The sequence below is a fragment of the Eublepharis macularius genome, chromosome 12 (assembly GCF_028583425.1).
Source record: "Eublepharis macularius isolate TG4126 chromosome 12, MPM_Emac_v1.0, whole genome shotgun sequence".
NCBI lineage: Eukaryota > Metazoa > Chordata > Lepidosauria > Squamata > Eublepharidae > Eublepharis > Eublepharis macularius.
Genome location: NC_072801.1, coordinates 75,273,592 through 75,300,604, shown reverse-complemented (window position 1 = coordinate 75,300,604; position 27,013 = coordinate 75,273,592). Strand labels below are relative to the sequence as shown.

General features: G+C 44.1%; 2 protein-coding genes across 2 annotated transcripts; both read left to right on the top strand.

Moving 5' to 3' along the window:
• The first annotated feature begins 3,716 nt into the window (after positions 1-3,716).
• Positions 3,717-8,650, top strand: LOC129338976 (vomeronasal type-2 receptor 26-like). The gene is made up of 4 exons (XM_054993554.1): positions 3,717-4,517; positions 5,178-5,405; positions 7,219-7,345; positions 7,740-8,650. Exons 1-4 carry the CDS (start codon positions 3,717-3,719, stop codon positions 8,648-8,650), a joined length of 2,067 nt encoding a protein of 688 aa, XP_054849529.1.
• Positions 8,651-15,784: 7,134 nt separating this feature from the next.
• On the top strand, positions 15,785-22,717 carry LOC129339958 (vomeronasal type-2 receptor 26-like). The gene is made up of 4 exons (XM_054994521.1): positions 15,785-15,984; positions 18,335-18,626; positions 20,925-21,048; positions 21,816-22,717. Exons 1-4 carry the CDS (start codon positions 15,785-15,787, stop codon positions 22,715-22,717), a joined length of 1,518 nt encoding a protein of 505 aa, XP_054850496.1.
• The last annotated feature ends 4,296 nt before the right edge of the window (positions 22,718-27,013 follow it).

The window sequence follows — 27,013 nt, the reverse complement described above, 5'->3', positions numbered from 1 at the left end:
TCAGTGAAAAAGACAAGTTTTTTTTTTTTACTCTGTGTTCATCAGACTTTAAACAAATCTAAAATTCTTTACCATATCCCTGTTATTTGCAGGTATGGCTAATTAAAAATAAAAATAAAGCTACAACGTAACGCTAGAGTACTTGGTAGTTTATGAAATTATGCATGGAGTGGAGGATGTAGCTCTTTTGCCCTCTTTCACTCTCCCCCCCCTCCGTAATACTTGAAATGCTTGAAATCGGGTACACTCAATGAAAGTGACCGGCAATAGAGGCAGGATATAAAAAGGAAGTGGTTCTTCATTCAAAATGTTTCTATTTGATTCAAATCTTGCTCTTCACTCCATTAACTTGTGAAAGTCCATGCTAGTAGACACAATGATGGTTACGAGCACAGATAAAAGAATTAAAAGAATTAGAAAGGTTAATGGAAGATAGGTCCCTCAATGACTACGACTAGAATGACTAAAGAGAAAGCCACGTTCAGAGGCAGCAACATTTTAAATACCAGTAGCAGGAGGCTAGGTTAGGGGAAACCTGAGCTGTTTTTTGCCTTTCTGCGTAATTGGCTGGCTGCTCTGTCAGACAGGATGTGAAAACTCTCCTTATTTTCTTATGTTCTATCCCCAAGACTCATAGAAATACACCCTTTGAGAGAGGAAGGGGTTGCATCTTGTCCATTGCCCGTGCATGGACCCTAAGTCACCATGCATTCTACAGTCTATTTCACATTCTGTAACTGTTGACATACATTTTAAACTCTTATAGTGTGTTACATAATATTAATCTTTTTGTATATAACAAATAACAGAGCCCCGTGGCGCGGAATGGTAAGCTGCAGTATTGCAGCCCAAGCTCTGCTCACGACCTGAGTTCGATTCCGGCGGAAGCCGGGTTCAGGTAGCCAGCTCAAGGTTGACTCAGCCTTCCATCCTTCCGAGGTCGGTAAAATGAGTACCCAGTTTCTTGGAGGTAAAGTGTAGATGACTGGGGAAGGCAATGGCAAACCACCCCATAAAAAGTCTGCCAAGAAAATGTCGTGGTGCGACATCCCCCCATGGGTCAGTAATGACTTAATGCTTGCACAGGGGACTATCTTTACCTTTATATAACAAATGTTGGAAATGTTATTTGGGCTGAAGAAGAATATGTTAATTAGCTCAGAGAACAACAATAGGAATAATAATGACCTCGGTGGTCGAAAGTACCAACGCACAGCCAACATAAGGAGACCTGTCGGATTTTCAAGGCAAGAGATGAACAGAGGTACGTTGCAGTTGCCTGGCTCTGCGAAGGGACCCTAGACTTCCTTGGCAGTCTCTCATTCAAGTGCTAAACAGGCCCAACCCTCTTTAGCTCTCAAGATTTAATGAGCTCGAGCTAGCAAGGGCCATCCAGGTTAGGGTAGAAATTACCCTGCGGTAATTAAATCAGAGGCAGAAGGGTTGCAAACCCTTCTAGAATTCTCCTGTTAAAGAGCATGCAACTCTGTTTACAGCATGCTGACAAAGTTCCACCAGCATGTCCTGGCCTTGGTGTTTGCTGTAGAGGAGATCAACGAGAATCCCAAGATCTTACCCAACGTCACCCTTGGATTCCACATCTGTGACAGCTACTACAACGTCCAGATGACCTACCGTGCCACTCTGGATCTCCTCTTTAAATTGCACAGATATTTTCCCAACTATGATTGTGATACCCCGAAAAACATCATGGCTATCATTGGAGGGCTTAGCTCTGGTGTATCCTTCCGTATGGCAGAAATCTTAGGTCTTTACAAGATGCCTCAGGTAAGATTTATGTGTGGGAGAGTGACTACTTTAAAATGACGCTTTCTTTTCTGGAAGTTATTTTGAGGTATTAGAAAGGAGGAAATGGTATGATAGAAATTGTAATCTTGGCTAATTAATAAGAAAAGACATGAGAGTTGCTTCAATCAGTAGAGGAAATATAAAGTACAGGCTGTTGCGTCAGATCTAGTTATCGATGATGTTCTCATAATAATTGGCCAGAAATTTCACCATATTGGCACCGCTTGAGAAAATCCAGCGAGAACGGTCTTTGACATGGGTGCATTGTTACCTTCATTGGTTTGTAATTCATCCACATGCTGGAGGCAGTATATAAATCAAATGTTGTTGTTGTTATACAGCGAAACCTTTCCTTATGTTTTTGTATCAGACGCGTAATGTATGCAAAACCATTCCTCATCTACTTCCTTTGCCTCATTATGTAAGGACATGAACCATTCAGAGTTCACCTGTAGCAACTTGGAGAGGTGTCTCACATCACACACTTTATCATGCCTGACTTTATTAGAGCAGGGGAACTATTTGAATTTTTGGAGACAAAATCCTCACACATGCATATTCTCACATTTCTTCAAGGGAACTATAATTATGCTGGAAGAGGAAAAGCCAACATTCTCTTTGCAGCCACTTTCCTCTGCTATGATGAAGAATGTTATAATGAAGAGCTCCTCTGATTAGCTATAGCACAAAATAGAAATTCGGTTATTTAGCAAGAGACAGCCTGCGCATCATACTGTAGCATATGAAGTAAGGGTGGAAGAAAGGCTACAGAATCTGCTCCATGAAGAGTATGCGACGGACAGAATGCTGCAAATAATGTGAAATGGAAGTAATTGACAAATCAAAGAGGGATATGGAAGGTTAACTATGATGAATCTTTGACATCTGTGCTCTTTGAGAAAGAAGCTTGGAAACGGACCTTACAAGGATCTGGACCGTCCGTTAGAGAATGCAGTCACAGAACCAACTACGTGTACCTATGATTATAGGTCTTTTTGATCTGTGACATTCACAGTGTCTGGAATTACCCTTATACTGTACCTGTATTGTACCTGTATGCAAGGCAAATCGAGTTCTATATGAGAAATAGTGTCATAGGATGCCAAAAGCAATTGCACTTTAATAACATCCATGATAGCATTTTGAGCACGGGACACTTTAATGAATTGTTTTTAGAACGCATAAGATGCCTGTATAATTGAGGTCTAGGGAGGTTGCAATATATGGTGTAGTATATGGTTGTGTCAAAAGAAACAAAAGAATATACAAATTGTTTATTACATCCCTTACTCTGTATAAACAAATTTGTGAAACAGTACTCAATTAATATATCCTTTATTAAAACAATTATGAAGACATAATACCACACGGGAGATTCTCTGTTGTGACAATTACATTACCGTGTTGCTCTATTTTGTTGCAAATAATGTGAAGGCAAAGCTCAGTGGTAGGATAGATGATATAACAACAACAACAACAACAACAACGATGACAACAACATTCGATTTATATACCGTCCTTCAGGACAACTTATCGCCCACTCGGAGCAGTTTACAAAGTTTGTCATTATTATCCCCACAACAATAATCCCCCTGTGAGGTGGGTGGGGCTGAGAGATCTCCGAGAAGCTATGACTGACCCAAGGTCACCCAGCTGGCTTCAAGTGGAGGAGTGGGGAATCAAACCCGTCTCTCCAGATTGGAGTCCCGTGCTCTTAACCACTCCACCAAACTGAAGTTTGAGTTTAACTCCGGGCAACTGTCAACATTCCTTCAGCAAATGTTCATAGCATAAAGAGGCACTCGTCTTTATAAATTTCTAAAATACCTCTGCATCTTTTTCAGCTCACTTATGGTTCATTTGCCCAAGAGGAGAGTAACACAAGAGAGTCCCCTTCCTTTTACCGCATGGTCCCAAATGAAGAACAGCAGTACAGGGGGGTTGTGCAATTGCTTCAGCATTTTGGATGGACGTGGGTCGGGGTCTTTGCTGTGGATGATGACACTGGAGAATGTTTTTTGCAAGCCCTGGAGTCATTATTTTCCCAGTATGGTATCTGTTGGGCGTTCACAGAAAGAATCCCAAACCAATTTGATTGGGATACCGTGGATGACCTTATTAAATATACATTAGATATTTATCTGCCTTTCAGAGATAGCAATGTAAGTACATTTATCTTCTATGGAGAATCAAGGACAATAATATCTTTGAATGAGGCTATGTTTCTAGTAGATCCTGGCTATAAAGAAAAATTATCACTGAGAAAGGTGTGGATTATGACAGCCCAAGTTGATTTTGCTTTAACGGGCGTTCTGCAATACTGGGATTTTCAGTTCTTCCAAGGTGCAATTTCCTTCACAATTCACTCAAAGGAGCTTTTAGGGTTCCACAACTTTCTTAAGAAAATTAAACCATCCAGAGTAAAAAGAAATGGTTTTCTCAAGGAGTTTTGGAAACAAGCGTTTTCCTGCTCATTTCCAGATTTCCAGGATCCAGAGACGGAGGATGTGTTATGTACTGGAGAAGAGAGCCTAGAAAATCTTCCAGGTCATATTTTCGAAATGCACATGACTGGACATAGCTACAGTATCTACAACGCTGTCTATGCCATAGCACATGCTTTGCATGCCATGTACACATCTATGTCCAATCACAAGGAAATATCATGGGGCAAAAGATTTGAATTTCAAGATTTCCAGCCTTGGCAGGTAAGATCATGATGAACACATTGGGTCAAAATGTGGCAATATCAATTATTAGTCAAGTGATGTACATAGTATTCAGTGACAAAATATTTGTGGTTTCATTTTCTCCTACACTTGGTGTTTGCAAATTGTCTTTGCAGCAGTCAGGAAATCAAAGTGATTTAAGATTCATAAAAGGTTTATTGTTTGAACTGACAAACTGGATAGGAAAGTGGACAGATAAGCCCCTAGTTAGTTTGAGAGAGAGAGTGATGTGTGAAGAATTCTGGAAGGATTCTGCAGACAAACAAAGGGGAAAAGTCCTTCAGAAACAAAGTACTCCCTTACAATCCTACCTCTTTAAATCTTTCTGACCCTGCAGGATCTTCTCTTCTATTTCTTTATACACATCAGACATTGCTCTACTCCAATACTTGGTGCTTGAAGAAAAGATTGGCTAAACATTTTTATTCTTCTTATACTACAAATGGCTGCATAGTCTAGCTGTTCAACATGATTTTTTTTAAGTGACTGACAATTCAATCCTAAACAGAGTTACTCCAGTCTAGGCTCACTGATTTCAATGGGCATAGACTGGTGTAGGACTGTTTAGGATCGCACTATTTAGCTGTTTGTAATCTCAACATTAAGGCTACAATATTTGGTCTCTCTTTTTCCAACCAGCTCCACACATTTCTTCAAGGCTTTTCATTTAACAACTCAGCAGGTGAAACTGTGTCTATTAATGATCAGAGGGAAATGGGGGATGGATTTGATATCATGAACCTGGTCACTTACCCAAACAAGACTTTTGTAAGAGTGAAAGTTGGAAGTGTGAATTCCAGTGCTCCAGAAGGACGAACATTCATTCTCTATGAAGACAGAATTGTGTGGCAAACAAGTTTTAACCAGGTGCAGATTGCAGGGTCTTTTCTGGAGCCACTCCATTATCTGGATGAGTGATTCAGGGAAAGCAGTATCCTTATCCTTTCATTTTTGATCAGTTACATAATAAAGATAGGAACCTATTTCACTTTCATATCCTAAAGAGTAGAGGCTGAAGGGAATTTTCAGGATCTAGAGAAGGAGGATGCATTATGTACTGGGGAAGAGAGCCTAGAAAATCTTCCAGGGCATATATTTGAAATGCACATGATATCTGCAGCATCTATAACACTGTCTATGCCATAGCACATGCTTTGCATGCCATGTATACATCTATGTCCAATCACAAAGAAATATCATGGGGCAAAAAAGTTGAATTTCAAGATTTCCAGCCTTGGCAGGTAAGACCTTGACGAACACATTGGGTCAAAATGTGGCATTATCAATTATTAGTAAAGTGATGTACATAATATTCAGGACAAAATTTAGTGGGGTTTCATTTTTTACTAAACTTGGTGTTTGCAGAGTGTCTTTGTAGAAGTCAAGAAATCAAAGTGATTTAAGAATCATAAAAGCTTTATTATTTGAACTGACAAATTGGATAGTAAAGTGGACAGATAAGCCTCTTAGTTAGCTTGAGGAAGAGAGTGATGTGTGAATAGTCTTGGAAGGACAGCCTAAGGTTACGATTCTGCAGACAGACAAAGGGGAAAGATCCTTCAGAAAGAAAGTACTCCCCTTACAGTCCTACTTCTATAAATCTTTCTGCCCCTGCAGGATCTTCTCCTCTTCTTTTTTTTAAATATTAGGCGTTGCTGTATTCCAATAGTTGGAGCTTCAAGAAAAGACTGGCCATAGGTTTTTATTCTTCATATGCTAGAAATAGTTGCATAGTCCAGCTGTTCTACATGACATTTCCTAAAGTGACTGACAATGCAATCCTAAGCAAAGTTACTCCAGTCTAAGTTCACTGATTTCAGTGGGCAGAGACTGATTTAAGACTGTTTAGGATTGCACTGTTTAGGTGTTTTCAATCTTAGCACTGAAGCTACAATATTTTGTCTCTTTCTCTTTTTCAAATCAGCTCCACCCATTTCTTCAAGCCTTCTCATTTAACAACTCAGCAGGTGAAACGGTGTCTATTAATGATCAGAGGGAAACGGAGGATGGATTTGATATCATGAACCTGGTCACTTACCCAAACAAGACTTTTGTAAGAGTGAAAGTTGGAAGTGTGAATTCCAATGCTCCAGAAGGACAAACATTCATCCTTCATGAAGACAGAATTGTGTGGCAAACAAGTTTTAACCAGGTGCAGATTGCAGGGTCTTTTCTGGGGCCACTCCATTATCTGGATGAGTGATTCAGGGAAAGCAGTATTCTTATCCTTTCATTTTTGATCGGTTACATAATATAGGAACCTATTTCACTTTCATATCCTAAAGAGTAGAGGCTGAAGGGGATGCAGGAAGGTACACTGTTGGAAGCTCTGCCAGTTAAAGGAGCAACAAAAAATCTATTTTTTCCCAAAGAGTATGCACAGCATTGGAGGGTGAAGGAATGTGATGCTATAGAATCCCAATCAGTCATTTTATCCAGGGGAACTGACCTCTGTCAACTGAAGATCAGTTATAATTCAGGAAGAACCCTGGAGGTGGGCAAACTTACAAAGTAAGAGTTCACAAAAATAATACGAGCTACAGTTGGAGAAATACTTGGTTATTGTTAAACTTGTTAAAATACAACATTTGCTATTATTCGCTTCTTATCATTCACATGAAGAGTAAAATAAAATTGAGTTTCTCCTACCGTATTCTGTTGTTACTGTTGTTTTTAAAAGGGGCGGCCCATTTCTGTGTGCAATGACTACTGCCGCCCTGGTTTTCAGAAGAAAAAGAAGGAAGGGGAGAAGTTTTGTTGCTATGATTGTGCTCGTTGTCCAGAAGGGAAGATTTCAGATCAACAAGGTAGGTGGCCCAATCCTATGCAGGCTCACAGAAGTCTAAGCCAGTCGAGATCAATGGGCTTTGAACTGAATATCTCTGCATAGAATTCAGCTAGAAATGGAGCAGCATCAAGGTGTTGGTAAAAAATAGGCCATCTGATAGAGAGATAGAATTAAGATGTAAAGGTGCCCAGCTCAACCTCAAGCTTTGATGGACGAGTCAGTGGCTCTTCTGTGTAGGATCAGCCTGTTATGTAGAAAGTCCCAGAGTCAGACTCCAGTGATTCCAGTTAAAATGTAGCAGGTGCCTCCAGTCAAAGAGTACAACATTGACCTTGACGGATGAATGGCTTGACTCAGTATGAGACGTGTACATGTGTACAGTGACAATGCCTCTTTCTGTTCTTCCTTCCCAGACATGGTTGATTGTATCAAATGCCCAGAAGACCAGTATTCAAGCGAGCACAAAGATGGATGCATTCACAAAGTTATAACCTTCTTGTCAATTGAAGAACCTTTAGGGATCAGTTTAGCCTTCCTTGCAGTTTCTCTTTCCCTTCTCACAGCCTTAGTGCTAGGAGTTTTTATTAAGAACCAAGATACCCCCATCGTCAAAGCCAACAATCGGGGTATCACCTACACTCTCCTTGTCTCGCTTCTGCTCTGTTTCCTTTGTTCTTTGCTATTTCTTGGAAAACCAACCAAAATGACCTGCTTGCTCCGACAGTCGACTTTTGGCATCATCTTCTCAGTGGCTGTTTCTTGTGTCTTGGCCAAAACCATCACGGTGCTTCTAGCTTTTATGGCCACCCAACCAGGATCCAACATGAGGAAGTGGGTGGGGAAAAGAATCACCAACTCTGTTGTCCTTTTCTGCTCCCTTATGCAAGCTGGCCTCTGTATGGTGTGGCTAGGAACCTCTCCCCCCTTCCCAGATTTAGACATGCACTCCCTGAGTAGAGAGATTGTAGCAGAATGTAATGAAGGGTCAGCCGTCATGTTTTACATTGTTCTGGGCTACTTGGGACTTCTGTCCCTCATCACCTTGACTGTGGCTTTCCTAGCCAGGAAGCTGCCAGACAGCTTCAACGAAGCCAAGTTCATCACCTTCAGCATGCTGATCTTTTGCAGTGTTTGGTTGTCTTTTGTTCCTACGTATTTGAGCACCAAAGGGAAATACATGGTAGCCGTGGAGATCTTCTCTATTTTGGCCTCCAGTGCTGCACTACTGGCTTGGATCTTTCCTGTAAAGTGCTACATCATTCTTCTGAGACCTGAGCTGAACAAGTGGGAGCTGATAATAAGGAGAAAGAATTATAAGCTTTAACTGCCATGCTTATGGTTTCTACGTGTTAGAGAAAGGTGGTGCCTTTTTTAGAATATTGGATTAAGATTTGAGAGACAGAAGTTCAAATCCCTGCTCTGCCATGGAACGTTGATGTGTTGAAGAGACAGAAAAGCCTGTGATAACCTAACTAATAACAATTTTGAATAAAATAATCTAACAAATTTAACTATGTCTGTGTCTTCTTTACATGAATACATGAAGGATATACACAGGTGAAGTCAGCAGCAGCCCGTACACGGGCTTTCTTTGTGGTGGCCCCTATCCTGTGGAATGGCCTGCCTGAGGAATTCAGTAGAGCCCCCACTCTCCTGGCTTTTCATAAATGATGCAAAACTGAACTATTCAAAAAGATTTTTTACTCAAATGGGAGTAATGGGTAGAAACGGGGTCTCTGGGCCAAGCTACAAGTGACAAATGACACTTGAACAGCAAGTGTATTTCTCCCTGTTCACTTGCCCTCCACTCAATCCACTTGCCGTTCAAGTGTCATTTGTCACTTGTAGCTTGGCCCTCAGATGCTTCAATAATGAGTTGAGGATCCTAGACTTCATCACTATTTTGCCTTATATATTATCTGCTGCTTTAAATATGTACTCCTATGTACCACCAGCACTCCATGTTGTTTAACATTAGTCCTAGAATTGATTATGTTCTACTTCGGCATTTTTTCTACTCTGTCTTGGATTCTTGCTAATGCTATGTGTTTTTAACTTGTATCCATTTACCCTATGGCGTTGTTTATGGAAATGTCCTTAATACTGTATTGAAATGTACTTGATACTGATTGTACTAACATCATACTGTGTAATTCACCTTGAGTCTCAGTAAGAAAGGTGGATTATTAATTGTTAGAAGAAGGAACTGGTGATATCTCTTGCTCAGGCCTTCAGCATCACCAACAGAGAAAAGGAAGGCAACAACCATAGAGCTAGTTTAGATAGATAGGCTGCTATCTGTCTCCTTCCTGCCAGAGGAACTTCCCTCCCTTCTCTCCTCCTCGTCTCTCTTTTCTTCCCTGCATGCACCAGGAGAGGCAGCATCATGTGTCCTCCTGAGAGAGAGGGCCTACTTTCTATCTAAAGCCATCTTAGCTAGTTAGCTCAGTTATTTGTTCTCTGTCTCCACTAATCTTAATTTTATGTATTTCTTTAGATAAATAAACAGTTATTGGTTCTGTAACTTGGGTGAGAGCTTTCTGTGAGGTTTGTTTAGTTAACGAGCCTTAACTAAACCCACATTATTGACATAAATAAATAAACTATCTTTCTACATAAAAGGCAAGACATATTGGTGAAGACTCACTATCTATCTTGATGTACCTAGCAGGAAGCCAAGGCAAGGTGGACCTTCCCTCCAGAGGCCACCACTGCGGTGGGAAGCCCATACGAAGTGGCCCATCTCTCCAGAGGGTGCGGCCATGGTGGAAAGCCCAGCTTTTCTGCTCTCCATTTTCTAGAGCCCGTTTTTCAAAAAAATGGGCTCTGTTGCTAGTATTTACAAAATACGCTTTATCAAACATTCATGGAAAATGTAAAATTCTCAAAAGGTACATTAGCAAAACAAATTTTCAAGACTGGATTAATAAACCTACACACAATAATGGTTGTCTTATGCTGACAGCCGTTACCCTTCAAGTACAGTTTATGGGTAGCAGCATTTCCACTCCCAATGGCTGTAACACAATGGCTGGCTGTGTGAAAAAATCCTGTTTCTGCCAGGTCCTCCTCAAGTGTAATTGCCTTATCCACAATGCTCTTTGGTACTATGACAAATTACAGTAAGTAGAGGCAAATAGAATCACTCAAAAATTAATACTTTCACCTCAAAAGGTAACATAATATTAACTTTATATCTCCCATACCATCTCCAATACTCTGCCCGGTGGTGCAGAGTGGTAAGCTGCAGTACTGCAGCCCAAGCTCTGCTCACAACCTGAGTTCAAACCCATCAGAAGAGGTTCAGATAGCCTGCTCAAGGTTGACTCAGGGCCAAGCTACAAGTGACGAATGACACTTGAACGGCAAGTGGATTGAGTGGAGGGCAAGTGAACAGGGAGAAATACACTTGCCATTCAAGTGTCATTTGTCACTTGTAGCTTGGCCCTCAGCCTTCCATCTTTCCAAGGTTGGTAAAATGAGTACCCATTTTCCTGGGGGTAAAGTGTAGATGACAGGGGAAGGCAATGGCAAACTACCCTGTAATATAAAAGTCTGCCAAGAAAACATTGTGATGTGACATCCCCCCATGGGTCAGTAATGACTTGGTGCTTGCACAGGGGACTTTACCTTTTGGAAGCCCCATGGTGCAGAGTGGTAAGCTGCAGTACTGCAGCCCAAGCTCTGCTCATGACCTGAGTTCGATCCTGGTGGAAGCCGGGTTCAAATAGCCTGCTCAAGGTTGACTGAGGGCCAAGCTACACATGACGAATGACACTTGAACGGCAAGTGGATTGAGTGGAGGGCAAGTGAACAGGGAGAAATACACTTGCCATTCAAGTGTCATTCGTCATGTGTAGCTTGGCCCTGTGTAGTCATGTGAGGTTGGTAAAATGAGTACTCAGTTTCCTGGGGGTAAAGTGTAGATGACTTGGCAAGGCAATGGTAAACCACCCTGTAAAAAGTCTGTCAAGAAAACATCATGATGTGACATCCCCCTATGGGTCAGTAATGACTCCGTGCTTGCACAGGGGACCTTTACTTACCTTACCTTTACTTACCTTTACTTACCTTTACTTACCTTTACTTACCTTACCTTTACCATTCAATAGCATTCAATATGCCACAGTCAAAATGCCTTGAAGCCAAGCCACCTAAGTAAGTGCTCCAAAATCCAAGGCATTATATCAGAAGCTAATTACCTGAATTGACTCATAAATACCCTTTGGTCCCAATTTGCTGCAATTATTTAGGAACCTTTATTAACAGGATTTATAGCAGAGTTCAGTTCTCCATTGCATAAACTTATAAAATAACAGAGTGCAATTCTCTGTTTTATGGAAACTTACAAAGTAGTGATAAAAATGTAAAGGTAGTCCCCTGTGCAAGCCCTAAGTCATTGCTGACCTATGGGGGGATGTCACATCACGTTTTCTTGACAGACTTTTGTCAGATACCGCCTGAATATCTGCCATGAACCTCTGAGAATGTAGAAAGGGTATTCATGTTATTTGACTGCCAGATACTTATCTTGCAGATATTTTGCTTTTGCTTCTGCAGCTGGCTTGAGAAGGTGGCCTTGAAGTACCAGCCGGAGCCATATCACTCTGAGAACTAGAATGAGCTCCCCTGTTTCCCCCATCCCTTCCCTCACCCTTCTTCTGGGCCTTGCACGCCAAAACCCTTAACGGTTCCTATGCCATGGCGGGAACACAACCCTATAACTCACATTGCTTTCTCCCATTGCGTCACTTCTGCCAATGTTACTGTCTGAGTGCACTGATACTGATGGATACACTGGCGTGTTTGCAGTGAAGTACTGAGGGATCTAACCGGCAGAGCCTGACAACTTTTTACAGGGTGGTTTGCCATTGCCTTCCCCAGTCATCTACGCTTGACCCTCAGGAAACTGGGCACTCATTTTACCGACCGTGGAAGGATGGAAGGCTGAGTCAACCTGGATCTGGCTTCTGCCAGGATTGAACTCAGGTCATGAGCAGAGCTTGGACTGCACTACTGCAGCTTTCCACTCTGCGCCAATAAAGGATTCAAATTTAATGAATAGGGGATGATGTCACCTGGCAATGCAATGCCAGACACTAATATGAAAGGGCTGAGAAAAGTAGTCACTGATTTTTTAAAGAAAACAAGAACAATCCAAACATAAATTCAAGCCATGAGGCGCAACAGTATCCAATTTGAAAATCCAAACTTTGAAAGGCAACCCACTCTCAGTCTAACCTACCTGATGTAGTTTTTGGAAACAAGAACTACATAAGACACTTCTGTTCCCCACTGGGGGGAAATGGGGTATAAATAAAGTGTCCATGCCTTTCCACCCTCCAACGGATGGTGATATGTCCACCTCTCTTCCTACTGACCTCTCCGGTCAAGTTACAGCAGGGACTGATTTGGCCCTCTCATTTAGACTTACTCTGCTTAACCGTGTAGAAATAGAAAGGAACAGAACTAATCCAATGCTGATGCAGGGAGGACCGAATATAAATCTAAATAAATAAATAAAATAATGGATAATCTTGGCTATCACATATGTCCATAAAATTCCATTTTCATGTGTGATCCTAGGAAACACAACCAACGTGTGACACCTTTTTATAAATAGGTAATGGAGAACGATATCTGTGATTGCTAACTGCTAGACTTTTCTTCAGTAATGTGATTTCTTCGTTCCGGTGACAAATAGAAATGTGCAGAACTCAAGTTGCTGTTCTCGGTAGAGCTCCTTTGTTCCACAATCATCTGTTACTGCAAAGTAATTTTTTGAAATGTTTTCTTTTGTATGCTTGATTGGCCATTGATTGACATAGGAAGCTAATATCAGGCAATTGGGTTCATCTCATTCTAGGATCTGATTGCATGAGTGAATGCCTTTTTCTGCAGGAGTTGCACAGCCAGGACAGTTGAACAGTCAGGAAAGTGCAGAATCACGTATGGCGTAACACTCTTCAACAGACGAAAAGTACTCTTATCGATTCACTTGTATTTTTGTTGTAGCAGAAGATACAAATAGAACCCTCATTTAAATGCCATGCTTTCTTATTACAAGTGGTAAGCTGTATGTGAGCAGGAATATGAATGTGTTTCTGTCATGGTGGCCCCTGCCATACTTTGGGGGATTTATTTTACAGAATCGTTGCTTTTCTTCAGGGGATATGTGCTGGTATGGAGTAGCAGCACTGCTATATAGAACTAGAAACAAAGCCCAATGTGCAAAAAAATACAATGGGCTCTAGAAAGCTGGAGCTGGGGAGGGCTGCTGGGGGAGGGCTGGGAAGGGCTGGCTGGCAGGTGGAGGGGCAAACGGGGTCTGGAGAGGGCTGAGATGCAGGAGGGGTCTGGAGAGGGCTGAGAGGCAGAAGGGGTCTGGGGAAGGTTGGCAGGTAGAGGGGCAAGGGGGGTCTGGGGGGGGCTGAGAGGCAGCATGGGTCTGGGAAGGGCTGGCAGGTGGAAGGGCAAGGGGGTCTGGGGAGGGTTGGCAGGAAGGGGGCTAGGGGTTTCTGGGGAGAGGTGAGAGGGAGGAGGGGTCTGGCGAGGGATGGCAGGTAGGGGGCAAGGGGTGTCTGGGGACAGATGGCAGGTGGGGGCAAAGGGGAGCCTTGGGAGAGGTGAGAGGCAGGAGGGGTATAGGAAGGGCTGGCAGGTGGAGGGGCAAGGGCAGTTTGGGGACAGTTGGCAAGTAGGGGGCAAGGGGGGTCTGGGTAGGGCTGAGAGGCAGCAGGTGACGGGGAAAGGCTGGCAGGTAGAGGGGCATGGGGGTCTGGGGAGGGCTGAGAGGCAAGAGGGGTCTTGGGAGGGTTGGTAGGTAAGGGAGAAAGGGGGGGTCTGGGGAGGGCTAATAGGCAGGAGGGATATGGGGAGGGTTGGCAGGTAGGGGAAATGGGGGTCTGGGGAGAGCTGAGAGGCAGCAGGGGTCTGGAAAGGGCTGGCAGGTGGAGGGGTAATAAGGGGTCTGTGGAGGGCTGAGAGGCAGGAGTGGTCTGGGGAGGGTTGGCAGGTGGAGGGGCAAGGACTGTCTGGGAAGGGCTGAGAGGCAGGAAGGATCTGGGGAGGGTTTGCAGGTGTCTGGGAAAGGCTGGCAGGAGGGATATGGGGAGGTAGGGGGCAAGGGGGGTCTGGGGAAAGGTGAGAGGGAGGAGGGGTCTGGGGAGGGATGGCAGGTAGGGGCAAGGGGGTCTGGGGAGGGATGGCAGGTAGGGGGGAAAGGGGAGTCAGGGAGAGGTGAGAGGGAGGAAGGGTCTGGGGAGGATTGGTAGGTAAGGGGGCAAGGGAGGTCTGGGGAGAGTTGAGAGCCAGGATGTGTCTGAGGAGAGATGGCGTGTCAATGGCAAGGGGAGTATGAGGAAGGCTAATAGGCAGGAGGGATATGGGGAGGGTTGGCAGGTAAGAGGCAAGGGAGATCTGGGGAGAGCTGAGAGGCAGCAGGGGACTGGGAAGGGCTGGCAGGTGGAGGGGCAATGAAGGGTCTGTGGAGGGCTGAGGGGCAGGAGGGGTATGGGGAGGGTTGGCAGGTGGAGGGGCAAGTGCTGTCTGGGAAGAGCTGAGAGGCAGGAAGGATCTGGGGAGGGTTGGCAGGTGCCTGGGAAAGGCTGGCAGGAGGGATATAGGGAGGGGCAAGGGAGTCTGGGAAGAGCTGAGAGGCAGCAGGGGTCTGGGAAACATTGGCAGGTGGAGGGGCAAGGGGGGGTCTGCAGAGTGCTGAGAGGCAGGAGGGGTCTGGGTAGGGATGGCAGGTAGGGGGCAAGGGGTGTCTGGGGAATTATGGCAGGTAGGGGGCAAAGGGGAATTGGGGAGAGGTGAGCAGCAGGAGGGGTTAGGAAGGGTTGGCAGGTGGAGAGGGAAGGGGAGTATGGGGAGGGTTGGCAAGTAGGGGCCAGGGGGGTCTGGTGAGGGCTGAGAGGCAAGAGGGGTCTAGGGAGGATTGGCAGGTAAGGGAGCAAGGGGGTCTGGTGAGAGGTGAGAGGCAGGAGGGGTCTGGGGAGAGAGGGCCTGGAGGCGGCAAGGGGGGGTCTGGGGAGAGCTGAGAGGCAAAAGAGGTCTGGGTGGGTTGGCAGGTGGAGGGGCAAAGGGGTCTGGGGAGGGCTGAGAGTCAGGAAGGGTCTGGGGAGAGATGGCCTGGAGGTGGCAAGGGGGAGTCTGGGGAGAGCTGAGAGGCAGAAGATGTCTGGGGCCGGTTGGCAGGTGGAGGGGCAAAGGGGTTTGGGGAGGGCTGAGAGGCAGGAGGGGTATGGGGAGGGCTGAGAGGCAGCTGGAGTCTGGGGGGGAATGGCAAGTGAGGGGGCAAGGCGGGTCTGAAGAGAGCTAATAGTCGGCGGAGGCCTGAGAGGCAGTGGGTGATGCACACCCTGTCCTGTGAGCCCATGGCACATGTCACTGCTCTCGGCTGAGCTGGGGCAGAGGGGTGAAGTGCCCACCACCCTTTAATCCCTGCTAGAAGGGCATGCCCCAGTTCTGGCAGGGCTTAGAGGTTGGCAAGCGCATCGCCACCTGGCTCCATCACCACGGCTCTGTCGAAAGCGGCACAACTTGGCTCCTCGTGGCTCAGAGGGCGGAGGGCGCTTCGCCCCTGTCCCTGCACCTCCAGGGCTTGCAGGCGCATCACTCTCTTTCTCTTCTTGCTTGGCAGAGCCAGGCGACAGGGTGGGGGGCGAAACACCTGCCGCCCTGCGAGTCCCACCATAGCTGGGCCACGTTGCTCCCATTGCCCAGCTCCACGGAGATCGGCGTGGTGTGGCCCAGCTCCGGCGAGGCTCGCAGGGTGGCGGGCGCTTTGCCCCCCCCCCCAGTCACCCTGGCTCAACGGAGAGTAGTGCAGCCCAGTTCTGGTGGGGCTGATGGGGCGGTGGGCACTTCACCCCCACCCTGTGATCCCGGCTCTTTCAAAAGTGGTGCAGCTCAGCTCCAGTGGGGGTCAGAGGGCAGCGGGAGCTTTGCCCCCACCCCAGCTCCACTGGGGCTTGCAGATGCGCCACCCTTCCCATCTGGCCGCCACCACCACTGCCCCCCTTCCTCCTCCTCCTCCTCCTCCTCCTGTGGCTGGGCTATAAAGGCCAGTGGGAGAGGGCCAGGCAGAGTTGCCTGGCCAGCTGCCGCCAGCAGCACCCTCCGGAGGCAGCATTCCATGGTGCCCATTTTATCCTGGTGCACCCGCAATTGGATAAATAGGATAAATAGGATACTGGCCCCTATTTACAGAATACCTGTACCTTCTGGGTATTCGGGGCTTGGGTATAGCAATTGCCATAATCTGAAAGCTAGAGGCCAATTTTGAGACACCTGGCTGCAGGGTTGGATGACATATGCCCACTATAGACATGCATAGCATCCCATGGAAAATGTCAGAAGCTGAGGTTTAGTTTTAGACCTGCTTTAGAATTAGCTTTATTTGTGGAGGATTTGTGCCTGACACATATGGACAGATGGATGGATGAACGAACAGATGGAAAGTTCTTTTATTGTTATACATATTGTGTGATCTTCTCACATTAATAAACTCAAGTTGGATAGGATGTAACGTTCCTGCTATTTCCCCATTCAACCCACACCAGTTTCATATCGGGGCCTACTAACACTTCTGTTGGAGTTTGCTCATCATGGAAAATCTTGAAACCCATTCACCTCCCCAAGGAGAAAAAGGGAACTGAGGTCAGATTGATATTGAACACATTTTTAGTTTACAACGTGCCGCTCAGAACATAAATGCTTCACAGATCATCATCTCCCCTAGGAATTATGCAAATCACTATAATTTTGCTTTTCGCGTTTCAAAGCCCCTTTTTCAGAAGGAGCAGGAAAACAAGGAAATCTAGAAGTGGTGTAAAATGTCTATGTGTCACCAAGAGAGCTCAGAGTAGGAGGAACGAGAAATAGCCAGCCCAGTCTCTGAATCTGTCCGATCTCAGTAATTACCATTTTGTCTCAGTAAGCCAGACATACAGTTAAGCTTGTTGATATCTATTTGTCATTTAAGGCATGCCTTGGTTCACCGTGCTGGAACTAAACCTAAAGTCAATGCATTGAGAAATGTATCAGGTGATACTGTAGGTGAATACAGGAAAACCTGCCCCCGAACGGAAGCAATGTCGCTAAGGTCCTTAGGAACAGGGATGTTTCCATTTCTTCTGCTTCAAATGAGTTACATCATAAAGTCTATGAGGTGCTCCATGCAGGACCCCCTCCATGTTCCACACGAGTGGTTTCAATCAGGGAACCTCCTCGTTGGCGGCATTCTTTCTCAAATATATTTCCATTTTCACAAACCATCCTTCCAAAGAAATCCTTCTCAAGAGTTGTTGGACATTCCAAAGTAAGGAATTCCAGTTATTTCCATTGGTCTTTCTTCCATTCTACTATTGGAGTTGGAGCTTTCTACCATGTTGTCCTATGATGAATTATCTTCTCCTGTACACTCTGAGTCTGTATCCCCTGCTCTTTTCTGAGGGCAGGACTACAAGTGACAAATGACACAGGTTGGACACTTGTCAGCTTCCCTCAAGTTTTGATGGGAAATATAGGCAGCTTGGCGGAATGTTGGACAAGTGACAGTTGAAAAGTCCATTGGACAGCAGTCAGAGAGCCAAGCTGCAAGACCAGGATGCTTACATTTCCCATCAAAACTTGAGGGAAGCTGACAAGTGTTCAACCTGTGTCATTCGTCACTTGTAGCTTGGCCCTTAGTCTATTGCCCCTGCTCTTTTCAAAGTAATCCTCACAGCCTCCTTCACTCTCTAGATTGCTGAACTGAAGTCCTCTCATGGTGTTTACCTGGACACAACCAATTAAATCCTGATGAGCAATGCTGATGTTGTGCTGCCCCAAAATCATTAATTGAATCAAAGAGGGGGACAATGATTAGCTCTGAAATAGAACTATCAATCCAACCTTTATACTGGACCAATTATATTGGAGCCAGAATAAACTTGTATTGTAGTGAAATGCCTTGGTGCACTTAAGAATTGTCTGATAAAACAGCATTTAATTCTATTTGCAGTGTGGTGACCAAGTTCCACCAGCATGCCCTGGCCTTGGCATTTGCTGTAAATGAAATCAACGAGAATCCCAGCATCTTGTCCAATATCACTTTTGGGTTCCACATCTATGACAGCTACTACGATGCAAGGATGACCTATCGGACTACTCTGGACCTGCTCTTCAAATGGTATGAATTCATTCCTAACTACAAATGTGACAGACAGAAAAACCTCATTGTTGTTATTGGGGGACTGAATGCTGACATAACCTTCCGCATGGCAGAAATCCTGGATCTGTACAAGATTCCACAGGTAGGATCTATACAAAGGAATGTAAGTGACGACGAAGTACATTTGGTGGTTGATAAGAAAGAGAGATGAATGAAGGGCTGTATAATCCAGAACAGATTTGGGGAGGAGGATTAAAATGTATTGTGCGTGAAGTGTGGAGATTTGTCCAGATTTTTTTGCAAAGATCTTAATTCCCACAACTGTTCACCAAGAAGAGTTCTTGACATTACCTCTATCCAAACCTGCCAATTTTCTTTCAGATAATATACATTGTATAAAAATCAATATATATTCTTTTTATTTTGCAATATATATATATGTATATATTTGTATATAAATGTATCTATATATCTATTTTCTGAACAATAAAAGGGATATCAGGGGAAAAAGGAACAGGAATGCAAAACACACTAAAGAAAAATTAGATAACCATTACAAGGCAACACATATTCTTAACTCATCTGTAAATTTCATTTCCTCTTAGCTTACATATGAATCATTTGCAGTACGGGATGATGATAAATCAGAGCCCCTTTCCTTTTACCGAACGGTATCGAATGAAGCCGAGCAATACATGGGGATTATTAGATTACTTCTCCATTTCCGATGGACATGGCTTGGGCTTTATGTTGTGGATGATGATAACGGAGAACATTTCTTGCAGTCCATGGATCCATTATTTTTCCAGAATGGAATCTGTTTGGCCTTTACAAAAAGAATCTCAAACCAAGCCAATTGGGATACCTTGTATGAAATGACTGACTTCATTTTATATACATATTTGCCTTTTGCAGAAAGCACGGCTAGTACATTTATCCTGTACGGAGAATCTAGGACCATTGTATGGATGATTACTTTTATGTTCTTAACAGATCATAAAATTATGGAACAGACATCATTTAGAAAAGTGTGGATTCTGACAGGCCAGGTTGATTTTACAGCAACAGGCCTTCAAAGGAGCTCTGATTTCCAGTTCTTCCATGGAGCCGTTTCCTTCACCATTCACTCAAATGAGCCTCCGGGATTCCAGAAATTTCTTCAGAATGTCAATAGTTGGGGGACACAAAGAGATGGTTTTTTCAAAGATTTTTGGGAGCAAGCATTTGATTGTTCATTTCTAAATGCCCAGGAGCCCACAAATGTCAATGAAACATGTACTGGAGAGGAGAGTCTAGAGGGTCTTCCTGGATCTCTTTTTGAAATGTGCATGACTGGACATAGCTATAGTATCTATAACAGTGTCTATGCTGTGGCACATGCTTTGCATGCCATGTATTTAGCTAAATCCAAACACATACCAATGGTGGAGGGCAAAAAACAAGAAGTTAAAGATCTCCATCCTTGGCAGGTAATGTCTTGAACAGGTTAGTACATATGAGGTGAGACCACATCTAGCCTCTTCCAGCATGAATAATGGACACACATTACCAAGGCTGCAGAGGGGAGGGGGTAGTCTCTGTGTATGGAATTACGGGAGTTCAGGTAAGCTGCCTTTTATCTCTGCAAGAGAGCTGCATTGTCAGACTATGTATAGACGAAACTAATAGATGCTTGAAAACAAGGAAAGATCTTTGGAAATTTAAGTATCAGTCTATTATAGCATCTCATTTTTGCCTCTCTGTCAATTAGATCCATCCATTTCTTCAAGGCATTTTGTTTAACAACTCCGCTGGAGAAACAGTGTCCTTTAATGAAAACAAAGAAATGGGAGCTGGATTTGACATCATGAACATGGTCACGTTTCCAAACCAGTCTTTCCGTAGGGTGAAAGTTGGAAAGGTGGAAGGGAAAAAAATCACAATTGATGAGGATTTAATTGTGTGGCAAGAAGGTTTTCACCAGGTACAAATTTGTGGGTCTTGAGGGGGCAGGTTCCATATCCTCACCTGAAGGACAATTTAAGATGAGTCTTGTTGCATATGTAGATCCATATTTGGGGAGATATGGCTTAATAATAAATAAATAAATTATTACCTTCATTTTAACACTGAAGAGATGTTTCTCATTGGTTCTGGCATAAAAGTATTTCTTACAACAATTGGTGACTTGTTGTATATGAGAAGCACAGTAAATGAGGATACCGTGTAAAATTTACTTCTGGAGTCACAGATGACCCCTTTGGGCCATCCCTCTCTCAATGGAATATTGAGCTAGGTTGGGTAGTTCAGTTGTTTCCCCAACTAAGCGAGTGACTACAAATGTTAATATCTGCCAAGGATCAGGTGGTAATAGTAACATAGGTTTAAGGTTTTGTTTCCTGTTATTTCAACAATTCCTTTGCTTACTTATGCAGTGCAAAATGCATTTCTTTCTGGGCAGGCACCCCTTTCTGTGTGCAATGACTACTGCCCCCCTGGTTATCACAAAAAGAAGAAGGAAGGGGAGAAATTTTGTTGCTACAGCTGTGCTCCTTGTCCAGAAGGAAAGATATCAAACCAGAAAGGTAGTCATGAGCATGGAAGGATTAACTCTGCTGAGGACTGTATTGTTAGCATAGCCAGCCCTCTAGCATTCATTGACCAATTAATGGCTTAATGTTATGTGCAAATCCAAACATTGTAACTTATTGGTCAGGGTCTACCTGCTGGAAGACTTAGAGAATTACACCATAGGGCGGGAATGGATAAGAGATTTTTTTAAACCCCATGTGTACAGTTATAAGCCAGCTTTTCTGCTTATGGTAAAGAAAGCCCTTTGACCACCACCAAAGGTTAGGCTGTGTAGTCAAAAGACTTGTGGGTCATAGTAACAATGAGAATTGGGCAAGACTGAGCAATCTGGAAAATATATATATATAATCTGGAAAAGTAGGTTTGATTCCCTACTCCTCCACTTGAAGACAGCTGGGTGACCTTGGGCCAGTCACAGCTCTCTCAGAGCTCTCTCAGCCCCACCTACCTTACAAAGTGATTGCTGAGGGGATAATAATAACAGACTTTGTAAACTACTCTGAGTGGGCATTAAGTGGTCCTGAAGGGCAGTATATAAATTGAATGTGGTTTGTTTGTTGTTATATAAGCACAAGGTTATTGTTATTATTCTTATTTTTGTTATAGTGGGGGCACAGAGAGCTGGGCTTTGCAGGCAGATCTTGAGAGTAGAGATGGCCCTGCCTCCAATGTTTCTCCCACTTTGAAGAGACCCATGAAAACTAGGTCAATGACCACCATGAATATGTACCGATACAGCCACTCTTCCCTTTTTTCACAGACATGGTTGACTGTATCAGCTGCCCAGAATTGCAGTATCCAAGCAAAGGCCAAGACCAATGCCTTGAAAAGAGGACAACCTTCCTGTCCTTTGAAGAACCCTTAGGGATCTGTTTAACTTCAGTTTCTGCTTCTTTATCCCTGATCACAGTGTTAGTGCTGGGCATTTTTATTCAGCGCAGAGATACCCCCATAGTCCGAGCCAACAACCGGGAGATCACCTACATTCTTCTGGTCTCCCTTCTGATCTGCTTCCTCAGTTCTTTGCTATTCCTTGGACTTCCTAGGAAGATGACCTGCTTTCTCCGGCAATCAGTTTTCAGCATCATCTTCTCAGTAGCTGTTTCTTGCGTGTTGGCCAAAACAGTCACTGTGGTTGTCGCTTTCATGGCCACCAAACTGGGGTCCAGCATGAGGAAGTGGGTGGGGAAAAGCCTTGCCATCTCTATTGTCCTTTTCTGTTCTCTTATTCAAGCAGGCATTTGTGCAATATGGCTAGGAACCTCTCCCCCCTTCCCAGATTTGGACACACAGTCACTGACAACAGAGATTATCGTAGAATGCAATGAAGGGTCTGCCATCATGTTTTACATTGTTCTGGGCTACCTGGGACTTCTGTCCATCATCAGCTTGACTGTGGCTTTCCTAGCCAGGAAGCTGCCTGACACTTTTAATGAAGCCAAGTTCATCACCTTCAGCATGCTGATCTTTTGCAGTGTTTGGGTGTCTTTTGTTCCAGCCTACCTGAGCACTAAAGGGAAATACATGGTCGCCGTGGAGGCGTTCTCCATCTTAGCCTCTAGTTCTGGCTTACTGGGTTGTATTTTTTCCCCCAAATGCTACATTATTGTGTGGAGGCCTGAGCTGAATAGCAGAGATAAGATGATCAGGAGAAACAATTAAAGGATTGATGACTTCTATTGTATGTATGAAGACATTCAGAAAGCTGCATTATACTGAATCAGTCTATAAGAAAGTTATGTGGATAGCCATGCTGGTCTGCAGTAGAACAGCAAGATTTTCATCCAGTGGCACCTTAGACACAAACAAGGTTTTCAGAGTGTAAACTTTCAAGAGCCAGTGCTCCCTTCTTCAGACGTAAGTAGGAATGCAGATCCTTGAACCTTTATATCCCAGCCATAAGATTGGGCCTCAGGATGTAAAGGTATAATGCCGCTGATAAGAGTAGAAATTAGCATCCATAGAGAGATGGGAATCCAAAGTCTCTGTTCAGCCCTGGATGAGAAGGGAAGGGGTTTCCATTTTTTAGAATTTGTAAATAAACTCAAATTCAGCAATCTCATGTTTTCATCTCCCCTTGAAGGTTCTCTGAGAACAGCTGCTTTTAGCTCAGCAATGGAATGTCCCAGACAGGCCCAGTGCCACCATTGAGGCGGTTAGGCGGGGGCTGTGGGCGCAGCGGGGTCAAAGGGGGTGCCAGAGGGGCGCCGGGGCAGAGGGGCGTGCCATGGAGCTGGCATCCTTGGCCTGCGCCACTGCCACCAGCCAGACCTGCACCACCACTGCCACCACCATCACACACACCCGGGCGGGTGCAGCAGCCATGGACCAGGGATGGCAGGCAGCTGGGGCAGCGTGCACAGCGTGGGCAGCCTCCTCGCACCACCCCAGCAACCCACCAGCCAATGGCCCCGGCTTTACTGCGTGATGACATCATCACATGATATCATCATACAGTCGATATATCGAGATCGAGATCGAGAACAAGATCGAGATCGAGAGAGACCTGAATGGCATCATACTCAAACAACCACAGTTCAAAATGCTGGAATTCTGTTGAATAACATATATATTAATGGCTGCTTGCAAAATATTTAAAGTGATCTTCATCCGATAAATAAATCTTATTATTTTCTTCAGATACGTTGAGTATACTTGTTTCGTCATTCTACAAGGCCACTACCAAAATCCGAAGTTGAAAGTAAACAGTTTTTTCTCTTTCAAGTCATGCAGGGTTACTTGTCTGTATTTTCAAATATAGTTTGTATTTATCGTTCACTTGTCATGGGTGTTGGGATCCCTCCCCCTTTTGTACGGTTACAGTTTTTTACAGGTTGTTTAGAAGAGTTGCCTCTTTCATCTTTGTTCAGATAGTATTCTGAATCAGTCCATTGGTCTGTCGAGGTCAATATTGTCTACACAGATTGGCTGTAGCTCTCCAGAGTCTCAGGTAGAGACTTCACATCACTTCCTACATGATGTACCTTAGCTTGCTTGCAGGGAGAGCAGAATATAAATCGAATAAAATAAATAAACTGGAAAAGCTGAGGATTAAACTTGGGACCTTCTGCATGTCAAGCAGAGGTTCTTCTACTGAGCCACAGCCATTCCTGAAGGCCTACTGTAAGAATATCATGCACTTTAACTCGACATTCTTGAACTCATGTCATGTGTTCTATACAAAACAGAGCAAATACGTAACATATCAACATGAGTAAGGAAACAAAATAAAGACTGCTGATTTTATGACTGTTCTTCAATAATGTTCAGGGAACATTATTCACATTATTTTTTCACATTGACAGATGCTAGTAAGTAACAGAGTGAATTATTCTGTTCATTGAAGAGACTGGTGATTCTCCAACTGTACAAGGAAAAGTTGGAAATAATGTTTCATTTTATTACAATATGGATGATCTTGACAAACTGGAAAACTGGGCTAAAACAAATAAAATTAATTTCAACAGAGATAAATGCAAAGTTCTGCATTTAGGAAGGAAAAATCAAATGCATTATTATGGGATGGAGGAGACTTGTCTTGGCAGTAGTATGTGCAAAAAGGATCTAGGGGTCTTAGTAGACCATACACTGAACATGAGTCAGCATAATACAGACCAAATGCAGTTTTGGTCTGTATCAACAGAAGCATAGAGTCCAGATCATGAGAAGTTATGGTATCACTTTACTCTGCTCTGGTTAGACCTCACCTAGAGTATTGTGTTCAGTTTTGGGCACCCAAGAAGGATATAGACAAACTGGAACGAGTCCAGAGGAGGGCGACAAAGATGTGAGGGGTCTGTAGACCAAATCCTATGAGGAATGGTTGAAGGAGTTCAGAATGTTTAGCCTGGAGAGAAGATGGCAAAGGTGGCATGATAACCATCTTCAAGTACTTGAAGGGCTGTCATATAGAGGATGACACGGAGTTGTTTTCCACTGCCCCAGAAAGTCAGACCAGAAACAATGGCTTGAAATTAAATCAGAAGAGTTTTCAGTGAAACATTAGGAAGAACTTCCTGACAGTTAGGGCGGTCCACAGTGGAACACACTTCCTTGAGAGGTCGTGGAACAGGCTTCCTCAGGAGGCGGTGGGCTCTCCTTCTTTGGAGGTCTTTAAGCAGAAGCTAGATGGCTATCTGACAGCAATGCTGTTTCTGTGAACCTGGGCAGATCATGAGAGGCAGGGCAGGAAGTGCTTAGTTCTCATGGCCCTTCTTACATGCCACCTTGGGGTCAGGTAGCAATTTTCCACAGGCCTGTTTGGCTACAAATCCTGAAGGTGTTTTGACATCTGGGCATGGAGCAGGGGTCACTGGGGCAGCCGGGGGGGGGGAGGAGTTGTGAATTTCCTGCACTGTGCAGGGAGTTGGACTAGATGGCCCTAGAGGTCCCTTCCAACCCTATGATTCCATGATTTCTTTTGTTTATCGCCTTCTCAACCCTCTGAACCATCTTGACCTCTTTGTAGGCTCCCAAAGGCATCTGACTTTGGGTAAAAAATAATGCTGGACCAGAAGGAACCTAGTACTATTTAGTAATTCCTGTGTTCTTATATCTTATGCTTTGCACCTGGCATAGTGAATTTAAATAGCAGTCTGTCAGGGACTCGGCTTTCTTTGTTTCTTGGTCTCTCAATAAAATGAGGAACTTGCGTTTAGATACAGTTTCCTCATTTTGTGCTAAGCTTCTGCTGACTTTCCCTCACTGTGTCTCTTCGGGCACAATAGTACACAGCAGAGTCGGCAGCCGTTAGAGAGTTCACTTGGAGAGAGAACTGGTTCTTAGAGGTATCTGAAGAACTGGTCACACGACTTTGGAGAGAAGGGTTATACCACTTTCTTCCATCATAAGGGTATATTCCTAAAATCCATTCCAGACCTTTCCCAGGAGGCTGACGGAGCCAGTGCCAAAGATAACCCGAACCAGAGATGGGGAAACCAGTCACTTTACAGAGCAGGTTAAGATTCTCTCCTGGCCTGCCAATTCCTGGTCCAGAAGAAATGAGCTGAATATCTGAGAAGGCCCCTTGGGGGAAAAGAAGGTTTTTATGAATACGGCATATTATAAAATCAGAGTATTAGGCAAAATCTATCTTCCACAAAATATATGCTTACGTCTTGAAGTGGTCATCACAGAAAACAAGAAGAAAAGCATGAGTTTCATAATTAACGAAGAACAGTCCTACAGACAGGAAGAATGCGTCTTTGGGGTGAGATCATGTGGAATCTAAATTTGAGGCTTCTTTTGGAGATGGGCTCTCTTTACCCACCCACATCCTGAAGGGATTTGCATGAGTCTTTCATCCAGGAACACAGAAGATAAAATGATTTTGGGTAGAGAGAACACTCCTGGTTTTCTTATCTTCTTTCCCCCAGATTTATGCAATTTACTGCACAGTCTCATAAAGGTGAGCTCTAAAAACTTACCAGAGGTTGAGGAACCATCAGTCATTGGAGGATCCACTCTGGTCTCCTAATTCTGAATTTTAGATTTATAGGACAACGCATAAATGAAAGACAAACTAATAATTGGGCAAGACGTTGAGAGAAACTGTACATGCCCCCTGCTGTTTTTATGGGAGAAAAGCTTTACCCAAGAGAATATCTCCTTCCATTATCAGTGAATGGAAACAGTGATATTGTGGAGATAATTTATGTAGGTTCCATGTAAGGCATATTGAGACACAGATACACATTTTTCTAGCCTCCTAATTGAGATACACTTTCCTGCTGAAAGCAACAGAAAACAAGAGTTTTTACAACAACTCCCAATTCAGCTCCACTCCTTCCTAGAGTCACATTCTCTCGGTTCTCAGACCTGGCTACAGTGAGCAGTAAACTCCTGCCAAAGAGCAAAACAGAGAAAATAGACCTGGCAATATGCTATGCTGTGGTCAACAAGGACCATGGTTTTCAGGCAACCAGGCACAACACTTAGCTTAGAAATTGGAACCTGGAC